General features: G+C 40.9%; 1 protein-coding gene across 3 annotated transcripts in view; it reads right to left on the bottom strand.

Annotated features, from left to right (window-relative positions):
• Window positions 1–4,332: 4,332 nt before the first annotated feature.
• jph3a (junctophilin 3a) overlaps window positions 4,333–14,747 on the bottom strand; it is a 28,171-nt gene continuing 17,756 nt past the window's right edge. For all 3 annotated transcript variants that reach the window (XM_030120333.1, XM_030120255.1, XM_030120164.1), the window contains 4 exons: window positions 10,232–11,012; window positions 9,293–9,417; window positions 6,395–7,644; window positions 4,333–4,643 (listed from right to left, as the gene is read on the bottom strand). In XM_030120333.1, the coding sequence (XP_029976193.1) occupies window positions 4,563–4,643; window positions 6,395–7,644; window positions 9,293–9,417; window positions 10,232–11,012 (2,237 nt within the window). In that variant the 3' untranslated portion in view covers window positions 4,333–4,562. The remainder of the gene's footprint in view (window positions 4,644–6,394; window positions 7,645–9,292; window positions 9,418–10,231; window positions 11,013–14,747) is intronic.

Raw genomic sequence — 14,747 nt, 5'->3', positions numbered from 1 at the left:
AATGCACATTATCAATATATGTATAAATGCAGTGTTTTTCCATAAAAGTATCCAACTCCCCAGTTTTTAATTACTCTCAGTTTAAGAATCTGGATGTGTCAACAGTTCATTATATATTTTTAAAAAATTGCCCTGTATATATGTTCCTGTCTGAGGATTGTAACATCCTACTCACCACTTATTTTCTTGTCCACAGGCTGGTCACCTTGGTGCTGCTTCCAAAATGGTCAGGTACAGAACCTCCCTCTTCCCACCATGTCATCCCAGTCTTACAGTAACTCCCCTGGCCCCCAGTTAAATTCAAGAAAGAATACAAGACTCTTCTTTCTTTATTCTACAATCTCTTCCCTTCTTATCAGACTTACTTCTCACTGCCACGTCGTCGTACTCCCTCATATCCACCTCCTCCATCCATGCCCTTTGTCTGCTTCAGTACTATTGGTAGTAAAGCTTCCAGGTTTAGGATTAACCCAAATCCCTTTCTTTATTCTTTTTTTTAACTAATTATTTTATGTTTATTGTGATAAATCCTAATTCTCATAACATCATCCACCTGTCTTTTTCGTTGATTTTGAAACCTTCTTTCAGCCAATAATGTAATAATGGTCCACTGTGTTATAACTGCGAATGACATAAGTAAGACCAAAAAACATTCTTTTTTCAATTATTACTGGGAGTTTTTTAGAGAATGTTTCCTCAATGAATGAATATTAAAACTATATCCACCACTATGCCTATCTTTAATGAGCAAATGTAACGAAATCTGCAAAAATACGTTTTATTTCCACGAAATGCAGTCCTCTTGGTGAGTGATGACAATATTGTCTGTAGTAATAACATGTTGAAACAAATTTTTTCTAAATTATATACTGTAATATTTTACCAACTTTTAACAGTATTGGCAAAATATTATTCCAATAGTAGATTGAATATGTGTTTACACTACTGGCACTTTATAACATTATGGACTTTATTACACTAAAACAGGTTGAACATATTACATTATTGGCCACTACTACATTATCAGCTGTAACAAACACGTTCATGTTTGATTGTACAGAATGTGCTTTTCATGAAGTGTTTTATCAAGGTGTAATTTACTGGATTATCACAGATGTTGTTCTATGTCTGTATAATATATAATTGTGAGATTGTCAGCCTGCCTTGAGATTTAATTCCTACAAGTTGCATTGCATGTAGTTTCTTTCTTTCTCGACTGACTTGGTTGAAGTGGAATCACTTGCGGCAATAAAGACACCAAACTCGTTAATTTCAAACATTTCATTATTTTCTCCACATTAACTTGGAAACAACCTCATAAACCAAAGAGTAAGAAAGAGCATGCTCGGGCATGCAATGATGTCACAACATGATGATGCCACTGGGTGCGAAGTATAAAACATACAGTAGCAGAGAGTTTCTTTTTATATCATTCAATAAACTCAGAGACGTTTCGGTATCCACTGAGAGATAAAAGCTAGCGTTTTATTTTACACTGCTCTCCATGTCTCACGTAGCCTTGTGTTGTTGCTGGATAAGAGAGACAAGAGGGGGGAGAAAACTCACAAACTGACACCAGGTTGAGCAGGCTTTAAACAAACATGCTGAAAAAAAAAAAAGAAAAAAAAATCTCATCCGGCCCATAGAAAGTGTCCTGGAAATGACACTGTAGAAACCCCGTTTTTCCCTTTTTGACTGGTCCAAAAGGGGGAGTGGGAAAGAGAGAGAGACAAAAACAGTGCATGCCATTTTAGGGGGAAGGAGGGGAGGGAGGAAGGAAGGTGTGGATAGGTACGGAGGAAAGGGTCAAGGGTCACCTTGTCTTAAGTTTGAAAGTTATTTGTCTCCTCTTAGCCTGCCCACACGGGGTGTTTTTAACCCAGGGTCGGGGCGTTTAAATAAATTTTGAGAAGGAAAATGAATAAATACGAGGCACTCAGCATTCTCTCTGTCTTGCAAACTGCAAAAAAGTAACAAACTTGAATAATAATGACACATACACGTATATAGTAGAATTAGTGGTTATAACATAACAGTCTCAAGGCTGTACAAAGGGGGGGCAAGGTTGGATCCTCCTCACTATGTCAGCAGTAAAATGTGTTTTATGTGTTTTTATTAGTTTTTTTTTTCTTGTTTTGTTTTTGTTCTGCGTGCGAATGTGTGTTCATAGTGTTTGACATAAAATTTCCACTTCACTCGTAATAAATTCAAAAAGTTCCTTGAAGGTTTAAGGCCTTTGCACACCGAGTTTATCTTGCAAGCCGACATCACATTTCCCACAGAATATAAATGTTATGCAGCGTAAAAGCGAACTAAGTGGAACTATTGGAGCTGTCACAAATAAACATATCGCAAGAATGGCAGACGTGTTGCTGCTTGTGTCTCTGCATCTTCAGATGTGGCACTGGCTTTTAAATGGAATAAAATTTGCGCACCGTGCCTGATGTAGGTACCAGATGAGTTTGGCCCACTATGACCCGCTCCGTTCTGCCTCTGATTGGCATAGATTCATATTTTTATTGAAACATGTCTTATCCAAGCTTTGCTTCTCATGTCTAAACCTACTGAAGGCAAACAGTGTGTGCCATTCAGAGCAGGGCTGATCACTTCATTCACCAAAATAATTCCCAAACATAAAAGAAATATTGCAAAAAGTTTACAAATCCTACTATGGCATTCTGCTATACCTCTAGACCTTCTGAAGAAATCCCAGTCCCAGACATTGGTCAAAAGGCTAAGTACACACTCCACAGGTCATAGACAGAGAACCCCAAACACTTTGCATCCTTACAGCCAGTCACAAGACATTGCCTTAGTCTGGAAACACTTGACCCACACCTGACCAATCCTCTGTACTCGTGCCTGAAATGAATGCCTCGTGCCATAATAGGATTTGTTTTGTTTGCTCAGGCATATTGTAACATATATTGTGGTTAGCTATACACACATTACATGGCTGTTGGAGTTGTTCTTTTCAATACATTGGCTGTCTACCAAAAAAATCTACGTATATTAAAAGAGTCATTACAAAATTTGAATTGTGTTGTTTTTGATTCTAAAATTCAGCAGTTAGTCTTTGGTTCTGAAGAAAAAAGTAAGCCTTAACTGTAAGCACTGAGACGTCATACCAGCCAATCATAATGAATAACGGCTGGTATTGATACGGCCAATCACAATGTGCTGTAGAGAATATAAACTGAAGACCTTGAGCCAATCACCAATTGAAAATCTTGCTATGTGAGGCCATGGCCATCCTTACTCTGGCTCTGATTGGCTTACACTGACATTCCTATTCCCATTCTGTTATTTCTATTGATCGGTCAATCAGCCCAACCCAACGCAGTCTTCAGCCAGCCGATAAAAGCCACACAGAGATAGAATTGGGTTAGTCATGGTGCTGCCATGGTAGGATATGTAAATTGGAAGCTGTTTGGTTGAGTTGCTCTGGTACCTACACAGAACCTCCTCAGATGAATATTTAGCTCTATACAAGGCAGTGGAAAATCCTTTTCTGCTCTCTACCTTGTAAAATACCCAGCATTCCAACTTCTTTCCCATCACCCCTCGCTATTTTTGGAAGAACAAGTTGCTGCAAATAATTTAAAACCTTTTATAAAACATTTGTTGCATGAACAGTTTTAATGGGAAATAATCAGTGGTGAGTACTTTGCATTTCTGTGTTGACTCGTCTTCATGCATCCCGGTGTGTAAAGGCCCTGAGTCTTGATGCATTTTGGTCGCTGACGTTCGATTTCATGAATGAAATGCAAATGTGGTTCAGTCAAGATTCTGCACTGTTGGTCAAAGTGGTTGCAGCGATAAAATCAAGGTGACGCTCGAGGAAGAAGTGTGTACAAATGAAGACAGAACAGTGATGTTAAAGGGATAGAAAATGCACTTTTTAAAAGCACACACAGCCTCATGCAATGGCCGTGTGTGTTAGTGTACTTTGTCGTGGAAAAAAGAGAAAGAAAAGAATAATGACCGAGCCCTTTAAAATGGATCTACTCTTGCAGCATAGTTTCTGTATGTAGCGCATAGTGCGAATAGAGAGACGGGTGGATGGGGCTGAAAAGGGGGATAAAAGGACAAAATAGGCGTGTGGGATGATGAATGTGTGCCACGCTAATGGTTAGCATATTCGCTTATGATAACCACAAAACAAAGGTTGCGATATTGTCATCTAGATCAGTGAAAATGGGAAACTCTGGCCGTGCCATCTCCAGCTGGTGATGGACACCCATGCAGGCGTGTCCAGACACACCATGCTAGTTTAAAGCTGCGCTCTACTTTCTTGCAACTCCTAACCAACCACTTTTTTTTGTTCCCTTAATGGTTGCAAGCTGAAAAATATGCATTGGAAAAGAAAGGGTGCTTCTTGTAGAAACTGAAATGGGCTTCAACGGAGGTGAAAAGACCAGTAGCAACAATAGAAAGGCTCTGCTGTGTCCGTCACTCAGGCTGCGGGCTCCAGTCGAATAGGCAGAATGTCCTTCTCAGTAAGTAATAATATAATATACCATAGTTATCAATAAGTCTTAGTAGATCATACCTGTATAAGCTTAAATAAAGAAGTGAATGAAAAGAATGGCTACTCCAATATTGAGTAAAATGACCATAACCACCAGAATAGAGCTGGAGCCCTAGGAGACAAGAGAGAAGAGAAAAGAAGCAATTAGTCCAGTTCTCACACAAATGATCTCAGTGGATGCAAGAAACACACAAAAAAGTTACAATGAAGTCAAGATTGTGTAGTGGAGAAATGAGCAGGGACTCTATTTTAGCAGCTGATTAGAACACATTAAAGGGATACTTCAACATTTTGGCAAATTGGCTCATTTAGCGCAATTCCTTAGTCATTTTGAACAGCATACTAACTTTTTTTGTGAGGGCGAGCTGTTGTTTATCCAGAGGTGAGTCGAGGAGGGCTTCGCAGTGGACACAATGGAAGTGGGCGGTATTTTTGCTTCCCCTCGTCAAACTCATCAAATACTCAATCCAACAACCCCAAAACACTTTGGTAGACACGTTATAATCCGCACATTCACTACGCTGTGAAATATTAATGCAAAATTACGAGACTGAGTTGTTTTTGCGACGATTGCCAAGACGGAACTACTTACTAAACATGGCGTCTGGGCGTAGTGACTTCAAAAGAAAAGGTAGTTCCCAGTATTTGCTTCAGTGTCGTAACGCTACAATATTATTTGTTGGTGTTCCACCAAAGTGTTTTGGGGTTGTTGGATTGTGTATTTGATGAGTTTGACGAGGGGAAGCAAAAATATCGCCCACTTCCATTGTGTCCGCTGCGAAGCCCTCCTCGACTCACCTCTGGATAAACAACAGCTCGCCCTCACAAAAAAAGTTAGTATGCTGTTCGAAATGACTAAGGAATTGCGCTAAATGGGCCAATTTGCCAAAATGTTGAAGTATCCCTTCAAGAGAGATGGTCGTTAAAAAAGGATTGTGTTGCAGCCTAATTTAATGTTTTTTGTAATAATTTAAAACTGTTTTAAATGAAGTCCCATTCACTTTCACAGCACTAAACAGTTTTGCATCTAAACAGCTGGTTCTTTGAGAGAACATCTAAAGTACTCTCAGTGCATAAACACTTGGGGTGAGACAGTAACTGCAATGTAAATGTAAATGAGGCCTTTATTATTTTTAATGCTGTTTTAAAACTGTTTGAGACTGGTTTTAAAATTTCTATTTCAAGTGAAATATTTTTGTTATTCTCTCTCTGTGTTGTTTTTTTTTTACTGAAGTTATTTATATTTTTTTAATTAAATAATTTTGTGTCATCATAATAACCTCTAAGCATTTTATGATCTTTTTCTCCTGGTTTGTCTATTGACAGCTATTTCATGTTGTTCAGGATGTACCACATTGATTTTATTTTATGTATCACTGCCATCATTTTTACTTTTTCTGTTTTGTTGTTTTTTGTAACCATTATGCGTCTACTGTGTCTTTTTGTTCAATATTTGTTTTAATGGCGTTTTATGACTTTCACAATGTTAATATATTTTACTGTCATTCAGGGCAGCATAATGTTGCCTTTTGGTATCTTTGTAGATATTATGCAGCTTATTTTACAATTCTTCAATGTTATTTAGCGATATTTTGCCTGCCTGTGTTGTTTTAGGTTTGACTTTTAAGTAATTTTTCTGATGTTTATTTTCAATGTATTTCTAAATGCTGCTGGATTTGAATTATTACTGCGTCAAACTTGTTTTGCATCAGAATAAAAATGTTATTTGCCCTGCGCCTGCGATAGGTGTTGCATTTTTGCATTACACTTAAAAAAAAAAAAAAAAAAAATCACTAAAATGAAAAGCAGTCATCATATGTAAACAGTTTTCCAGGCCTGCAGAAAAACATTGTGTGAACTCACTGAGTTTGATTTGAGGGTGAGATGCTCTCCTTCCTGCTCCAGAGTGATGGGCTGAGACTTTAGGGGTGGGGAGAGGGTAAGGTCCCTGTGCAGCGGCCACTCCTCCAGCTCCGCCCCCACATTCAGGTTGTCCAGCATCTGTACAGAGTCCATGGATCCCTCTCTGACGGGCCGAAGGCCTCGGGATCGCAGCCTGTTGTTTTTGGGGGCCGGGGACTCCTGGCCCAGCCCCCGAGCTGTCTGTGAGTCCGGACACTGGAGCCTCATGTCCACCGTGTAGTCGTTCATCCGCTCTTCGTCCTGCTCCGTGAGACGCGAGTGGGCAGGGCTCCACCTAAGGGTGCTTTCAGCAGTCCAGCCCCCGGTGGGGCCTTCGAGCCTTTGGTCGATTACAGCATGCTCATGAAGCTTATGGTTGGAAGGGTTGTGCTGCTTTGGATGGTGGTTGGAGTAGACATGCTCTCGAGGGTTGTAACTTGACGAGACGTGGTCCTTTGCATTGTGATTAGAGGAGATATAATCTTGGGGCTTGTGATTGGAAGAAGCATGCTCAGAAGTCTTGTGATTGGACATGTTATGTTCCAAGGCCTTGTGATTGGATAAAATGTGCACCTGCGGCTTGTAGTTGGAAGAGGCATGCTCGCAGGCCTTGTGATTGGTGGAAGAATGATCCCATGTTTTGTGATTGGAGGACGAGTACTCCCTCGACTTGTGATTGGAAGAGGCATGCTTGGAGGGCTTTTGGTTGGATAAGGAATGCTCCCACGTTCTGTAGGAGGAGGCGTGTTCGCGGGGCTTGTGTTTGGACATGGACTTGTCCCGTGGTTTGTGGTTGGACAGCGGGGCCTGCTCGTGGCCATTGATCTGACCCTCCTGCTCCTCCAGCAGGGAGGGCGTGGTGGAGCGGCTGCTGCCGCCTCGGTCGGGGTACATGTCGTCAGTCCAATTGTTGGCCCCTCCCCTTGGCAGATCCATTCCACGCCCCTCCACCAGCACCTGGATCTCAGCCCCGCCCTGATCGTCCACCGCACTCTGGCGCATGAAGCAAGCATTTCTGGGGCGATGGGCGTGTTTGGGCGGAGGGCTGTGGGGCTGTGAGGTGGGAACGCTCAGCACAGGGCTGAGATCAGGTGTTATCACGGGCGGCGTGGTGTCCGGAGTGCACAGCTCCGGACTGTCTGTTCCCGTGGAGATGACCTCGTGGTCTTTGTCCTTGGCGTCCTGGTGTTTAGGCCTCTGACACTCGAGCCCTGTGAAGACAGGAGGAAGAGCAGTGCCGGTGAAGTGAGTTGGCACCGATCCACAGCAGAGACCTACAGCGTGAGGGTGTTAAGTGTTGTTATTCAGGCTCACAAAAGGAGAGCAAAGCTGCAAACAAACTGCATCATGTGCTGCTGGCTTACTGGGGATTACCGAAGTGAATATGCATGATTTAATTTGAACTCTCTAGGGCTAATCCTTTGTTAGTTTGGTGTTTATTATGAGCTCAAAATAGGGCAATAAGACCAACCTCTATACACTCAGCACCGCATAACCGCATGCTAAGTTAATCTGCAAGAGCTCTGGAAGGTAACTGTGCCTTTGTGCAGATTTTCCCATTGAGATGGAGCTCCATCATTCAGTCACGACTCATGACTAATTGTCACAAAGCAGGTCTCTGAGGGGAAATGAAAGGGGCCGAGTACAATAGAAGCAGAAGAGCCGAGAAAAACGGGTTCAAAGTTTTCAGGCTGGACGGAAAACTGTAAAACACAAATAGGCTGCAAAACAGATACGCTTAACCCCTTAAAAATAATCACCATTACGACCAGACAATATATAAAAACCTGCAGGCATTGCATCCATGCTTCCATTTTTATATAATATACAATGTGGTGTGTTTAGAGTAGTGCTGGGTCTTTAACTCATTTATTCTAAATAATCAATGCATATCACCTTAATGCTCAACATGAAGCTGCAGTCATGGATGCCCAAGATTATGTCTGATTTCATACCCAAAGAAGATAAACTGTTGTCATTACAAGTGAAATCCGAATAAACAAACATGATCTTGTTGCGTTAGCATATGTAAATCTATGTATTAATTCATCTACATGTGATTAAAATGTAATTATGCAATTAGAACATCTCTCATCAATTATATTGTTTCCTTATTTAGTCCCACCACTAGATCAGAATGCAATTATAATAGATATTCAATGAATGGAAATGTTAGTAAAACAAACAGTTCTGAACTTAATGCTTAAAAGTTCATAGGACCTCCAGTGATCACAGTAGTTATGGCAGCAGTAAAAAGGCAGGAGAGAAGCTTTAGAGGCCATTTATTTATAAGATTGTGAGTGATGCTGAGTCCCTTATGAAACCAAGTACATGGTGTTAATTCACTTGCTTCAACATTGCGAAATTGCCATGTGTTGCAGACTGAGACCAAGTAACAGGACTCCTGCATATTATCAGTGATATTGATCGGTGATACTGACCTCTGCAATTGCCGGCCCCATTGCAATGCCTCTGACACTGACACACTTTCACTGATCCCCCATAACAAAACCATGCAAAGCACCATGAGGAATATAATTGACATAAATGATTACAGTAGGTATTATCAGTTTGGAATCATATAATTGAGCAACAATTCTCTTCTTTTTCATGAAAGGGGGTTGGTACCATTTAATCTTCCCTGATTTCTTTTTTCTATGCTTATATGTCATGATGAGAAATAGCCAGTGGTGACCTGTGGAACTCACGACAGGAGCTGACAGTGTAACAATGGCTACTTGTTTCAAGTGATTGTCATCAGAATGTTAATATTCCACTCATTTCGACCTCACTTGTGTTTGCTCTGCATGATCATGACAGCGTTGATAATAAATGAAACAGCTTCAGCTCTTGTCTCACCATTGCCGTAGATGTGGAAGGAGGGTGAGAGCTCTTTGGCAGCGATCCGGGCCAGTCGACACTCCTCCATGGCCTTCTGCGCCACTCCCTCAGCCGCCTCGGCCTTCCCACGAGCATGGCTCATCCTGAACAGGGCAGTGAGAAACAGCGATGTCAGAAAACGATTACAGAAGAATTTCTGTCTGGTGTGGCTCTATTTGTTTCTCTGAGAATCATTCTGCTGTGTGTTATGACTAAAGTACATCTAAGGCCGTATTGTAATTGTTGGAATTAGATTGATGAATTGTAACATTATAGCATGCCACCATTATAAAGTACAATGTATGGACTTGTGTTCATCCAGCCAAGTAAAGCAACATTTCATGTATTTTTAAAAGTATGTGTGTGAAATTTTTACAAAGATTTTCTCTAAAGTAATTACCTTCAGCAAACCGAGACACACAGAGGACGTCACCATCAATGTACATCAACGATAAACACAAACTATTGTTTTTTTTGTGGTTGATTAGGCATTTCCTGTCACTGTCACATTATGAAGGGAATTGTTATTGAATTTTGGAACAGAACTGATCCCATGTATGATTCTCTAAACGACTTTGGGCATTTAATTTATCTGCAAACTTCACGGAAAACAAAACCTGTTTATGTTGTCGATCACCCACATTGAGCAACACTTGAATTCTACTGGCGATTGTATCGAAGAACTGAAAGGACAAGGAGGTGAGCCTATACACAGAGAATATTTTTCCCAGATTGGGTTTCTATTTTCTTTTTTGTCTTGATGAGATATTTATGAACAAACATCAATAATCACAGTTTTGGGACATCATTTACAACAAATGTGTAACTTCTGGAGAAAGCCTTCGGGAGACTGAAGTGAAAAACACAGCTGGACAGATTTTACTGGTCCCTCCAGAGTCCAGTGTAGGACAGCGTTACCTGGACATTGCTATCTCTGCCTTCTGCTTGGCGATGTCCGCGGCCTTCTCAGCAGCCTCCACAGCCCGGTCCACCTTCTCTCGGATCTTGCTGGCCCTCAGCGGGATCAAGTTCTTGCGCTTTCCGCTCACCAGCACGTTTTGTTTGTACTTCCCCTCCTCCTTGGTGCCATCGGGGAAGGTGGTACATCCGTATCCGTGCCTCTTGTTTCCGGCCCACTCACCGGCGTAGTGCAGGCCGTCCGAGCGCCGGCTCACGCCCCAGCCGGCCCTCTGGTCACTCCGCCACTCTCCGGCGTACATCTCGGTGACGGTGGCGTCCACTGGAGCGCCCTGCTCGCTCTCGCTGGCGTTGGAGTGGATGTCAGATGCCGCGGAGCTGACGGTGCTCATGCCGGCCTCGCTGCAGAACGAGCTCTGCTTGCTGAGCTGACTGGCCAGAGAGCTTTTGGACTCGGAGCGCCGAAGCTTCAGGCCGCTCAGGATGGACTGCCGAAAGCGTCCTTTCCTCTTCCTCTGCCGCTCCGCCTCGCTGGGAGCCGTCAGGGCGAAGCCGCCTCGGCCCACCGGGCTCCCCGCCAGCCCGGCCACCACTCCGTCCGTGGGCGTGGTGGCGGTGCCGTCCTCCAGCACAGCCGGCGGGCCGTGGCTGTGCTCAGAGCGAAGAGAGTTTATGGATGTTCGCAAAGGGAAGAGGATGACGGCCGCCATGCCGTACGGGACACTCTGCCGCACGCCATAGCCGTGACGCATCCCCCCCAGCCACTGGCCTTGGTAGGTTCCTGAGAAGAGGTCAGAAGAGCAGTGAGAATCAGACATTACCAAGGATCTCTGTCTTAAAAACTCAAACAGTGGTGAACTTTCGAAAATTATTGCAACGCAAAGTAAGATTAAAAACACGGTAAATCAAAATGCACTTTACATGTTATACAACTCTTTTCCATATCTTAATTATTGTACGGAAATATGGGGTAAAAATTACAAATCAAACATACAATCCATTTACTTGCTTTAAAAAAAAGCAGTCAGAATCGTTAGTTATGCCGGGTATTACGATCACACTAATCTTCTGTTTATTAAATTAAAGGCATTGAAATTACAGGACCTCGTTGATCTCAACACTTGTTTTGTTTAAGTCGTATAATCGCACACTCCCTCAGCGCTTACAAGACAAATTCAAACTCAGGGAAAGTTCTTATGATTTGCGAGGGTCTTTGGTCTTTCAAAAAAGAAAAGTCAGGACTAGTTCAAAAAGTATGAGTGTGTCTGTCAGGGGGGTTCGTCTTTGGAATGGTTTGGAAGAAGAACTGAAATGCTCCAGTTCAATCCACACATTTAAAAAAAAACTTGTAAAGCGAAAGCCACAGGAAAGTGTAATAATCTTGAATATAATATATAACTAGTATGTGTATATATATGTGCATGTATATGTGTGTATGTATGTATGTATGTATGTATGTATGTATGTGTGTGTGTGTGTGTGTGTGTGTGTGTGTGTGTGTGTGTGTATGTATGCGTATATGTATATGGATGTATATGTTAGGAACACGTGTTTAGATGTACGTGGACCGTTTGCTTATGTATATGTGCGAAAATTGTATAGATGAATTTATAGAATTTATATACAGTTCTAACTTTAAGTAAGCCTTAGTTCTAAATGTTGATGTCTTGCGGACTTGATATGTCTTGATTGAAGTTATGTCTTTAGGGTTAGGCGGAATAAGTGTTAAACTTCAGCCTAAATCCTTTCGGTGTGTAAATGTTAATACGGATGACATTTGCTTCTTTTCATTTTTATTTGAATCATCAAACACCGAAGAATAAACTTGAGTGGTTGATTGACTTGATTGAACGTCACATCCAATGAAGCGTATTCAGATCATTATGAGAAACAGGACTTTAATTTTTGACTTCAAAAACAACATCCACAAAAAGAAAAAGCAATTTCAAAAATAAAGTGTGACAAATCAGGTTGAAATTTTGTACGTGAACACAAAATGATTCAAATAAAGACAAAAAATGCCTGGAAATTATTCAAAGTTGAAATGTTGGGAAAAAAAAAGTTATTTGTATTTGTTTTAATGCTTTCTGCCTTTCTCCATATTTCATTCAAACAATCTCTTAAATTAAACATCACTGATCATCATAAAACACACGATCAAATCAATTATCATGCTTAACAATCAGATAGATGTTGGTTTTGTCTCCTTTCTCCGGCCAGCCAAATTTCCTTTGAGGCCAATTAGATCCATTAGATCTATTTAACTCAAAAATATAACAAGTAATCGTGAAATAATGATGAGCTTGAAACTGGTGTATTTCATTTTTAGGGTCCTTTTAGCGTCCAAATTACACAATATAAGACATGAGCTCCAGCGGCATGTTGTCAATCTTTTGCAGTGATCCAGTGAGAAATACCACAGACCTTTTTTTCAACAAATTATTTTATCACATGTAAATGACAGGTAAGAGTATTTTACACTGAAATCGGCGTGGTATCTAAATGAATACTCTCTTAAAATGTTCTCATCTGAAGTTCTGTGGCAAAATATTTAGGGCAGAAAAAAAGAAGAGAAACTGGTATTAAATTCAGAATATTAGCAGAGGTTTGTCATTTCCCAACTGCTGAAGAACACAGATATACTAATTAAAAATAGGCCCAACTGCTAGTGTGTAATAAGGGAATCCTCAGGGTTGCACCATTTGAGAGTTGGCATTCCTCCGTCCATCTACACCAGGCAAAGAGAAAGAAAACCCATTCAGACCTCCAGGAAAGAGGAGAGAGAGGAAGAGGAGACCTCCCAGGAGAAGCTTTCAAACCAAAGCCGGTCTGCTGCAGGCAGAGGTCAACATTTCACACCGGCTGTCCTCCCCTGAAATCCCAGAGGTGGTCAGAGACGAGAGGTGGAGCAGATCTGGAGGCTCATGTTTCTGGGCAGGAGACTCGACAGCCTCCCGTTTGACTGTCAGTTTCAGTTAACGGGGCAGCTCATCAGCATCCTCCTCCTCCTCCTCCTCCTCCTCCTCCTCCTCCTCCTCCTCCTCCACCTCCTCCCTGCTGACTAGGCTGGGCAGGTTTGTGTTATAAGAAGCATTTAAACAGCTGTCTACGCTCATTTCATGTAATTTGTGCTCAGCACGTCCTGCTACAACTGACTCGGTGTTAAAAGCAATCAATCAGAGAGGGCGACTGAAACTTAAGCTGTGAGTAATGACTATTGACTTCATCTAAATGCCCAGTGCCTGGTACAGCTCGAAAAAGGTCCAAAGATAATCAATTTAATAGAGCATGGATGTTTTCTGGAATAAAATGGCTGCGAGTGAAACGACAGTTAGTGCAACTCTTCATCATAAAGCTGGCCCTTTTTTATACTCCATAAATCATCCTTTAACTGTGGATTAAATTATCTTTACAAAGATGGATTTTCTTTCTGGAGTTTATGATCGACACATTTTTGTGTCATATTAGTTTGATCTTGACATTTTGATGGTGTCAGATTCTGTTATTGTTTTTGTGCATGACTTTCATTATTCGAGTCTTACTTATACCACTAAAACAGATTTACTACTGCTAGTAGTAATGCTAGCCTATACTCAGACTCACACATTATTTTTTATGTGGACTTATCATCAAAAAAAAAATGTTAATAATTCTTCATTGAGTTCTTCTTCCTTTGAAGTTCAAGCGTCAGAAAAGTTAGTTTTGGGGCACAGAACAAATGAAGAGAAAGGTCCAATGAGAACTGAGTAACAACAGCTGACCTTTATTTAAGTCTGTCCAGACGTAAATAAGAGGAGTTCTAAAAATGTCATTCAACATATTTACATTGATAGAACTGTAAAAACAAGATGGCCAGCAAAATGCCACCGTTAAGCTTGGTTGATGATGAAACCTGTCATGTCTGCAGCACCGTGTTATACCGTGTTATACTAATACTAATATACATACTAAGTGTGATTATTTTTGAATTAATGTTTGACTTGAAATCTGTAAACTGGTTCAATGTTGGTCTCTAACAGCTTGTTTCTTCATGTATAATAAATAGATATGCAGTTATAGTTATTAATAACAGGCAGAGATGGTTCTTCATGACCCTTGACTGTAGGACTGAGAAGACTCATGAACAGCTGGATATTTGGACAGATGTCTCAGGATGTCTCTGCTGAATGACGGCTAATTGGTTGAAGCTGTCAATATTTGCATAAAAAAGGGACAGAATGTATTGTGTAAAATGTGTAGAAATGTGATATTCACAAAAGAACTGGTTTCAAGCAACACTCATGCATGCCTGTACTGTATAATAATTTAACTATTTTGTTGTATGGACAGCGTAAACTTGAGTACTAATATGATATTCATATTAATGCTCTTTATATCTCTTTACCTAATAAGCTGAATTTTATATTTAGGGTTTCAAACTGGCATAAAAATGAAAAACATGAAAGTACCAATGTTTTCAGCAAAAATGATTATATATACCCAAAATTAATAATGCAGTAGTTTTGTAACTATTAAA

Source organism: Salarias fasciatus, chromosome 1 (genome assembly GCF_902148845.1).
Source record: "Salarias fasciatus chromosome 1, fSalaFa1.1, whole genome shotgun sequence".
Lineage (NCBI taxonomy): Eukaryota > Metazoa > Chordata > Actinopteri > Blenniiformes > Blenniidae > Salarias > Salarias fasciatus.
The sequence above is the reverse complement of the archived record's forward strand: the minus strand, read 5'-3'. Positions and strand labels throughout refer to the sequence as shown.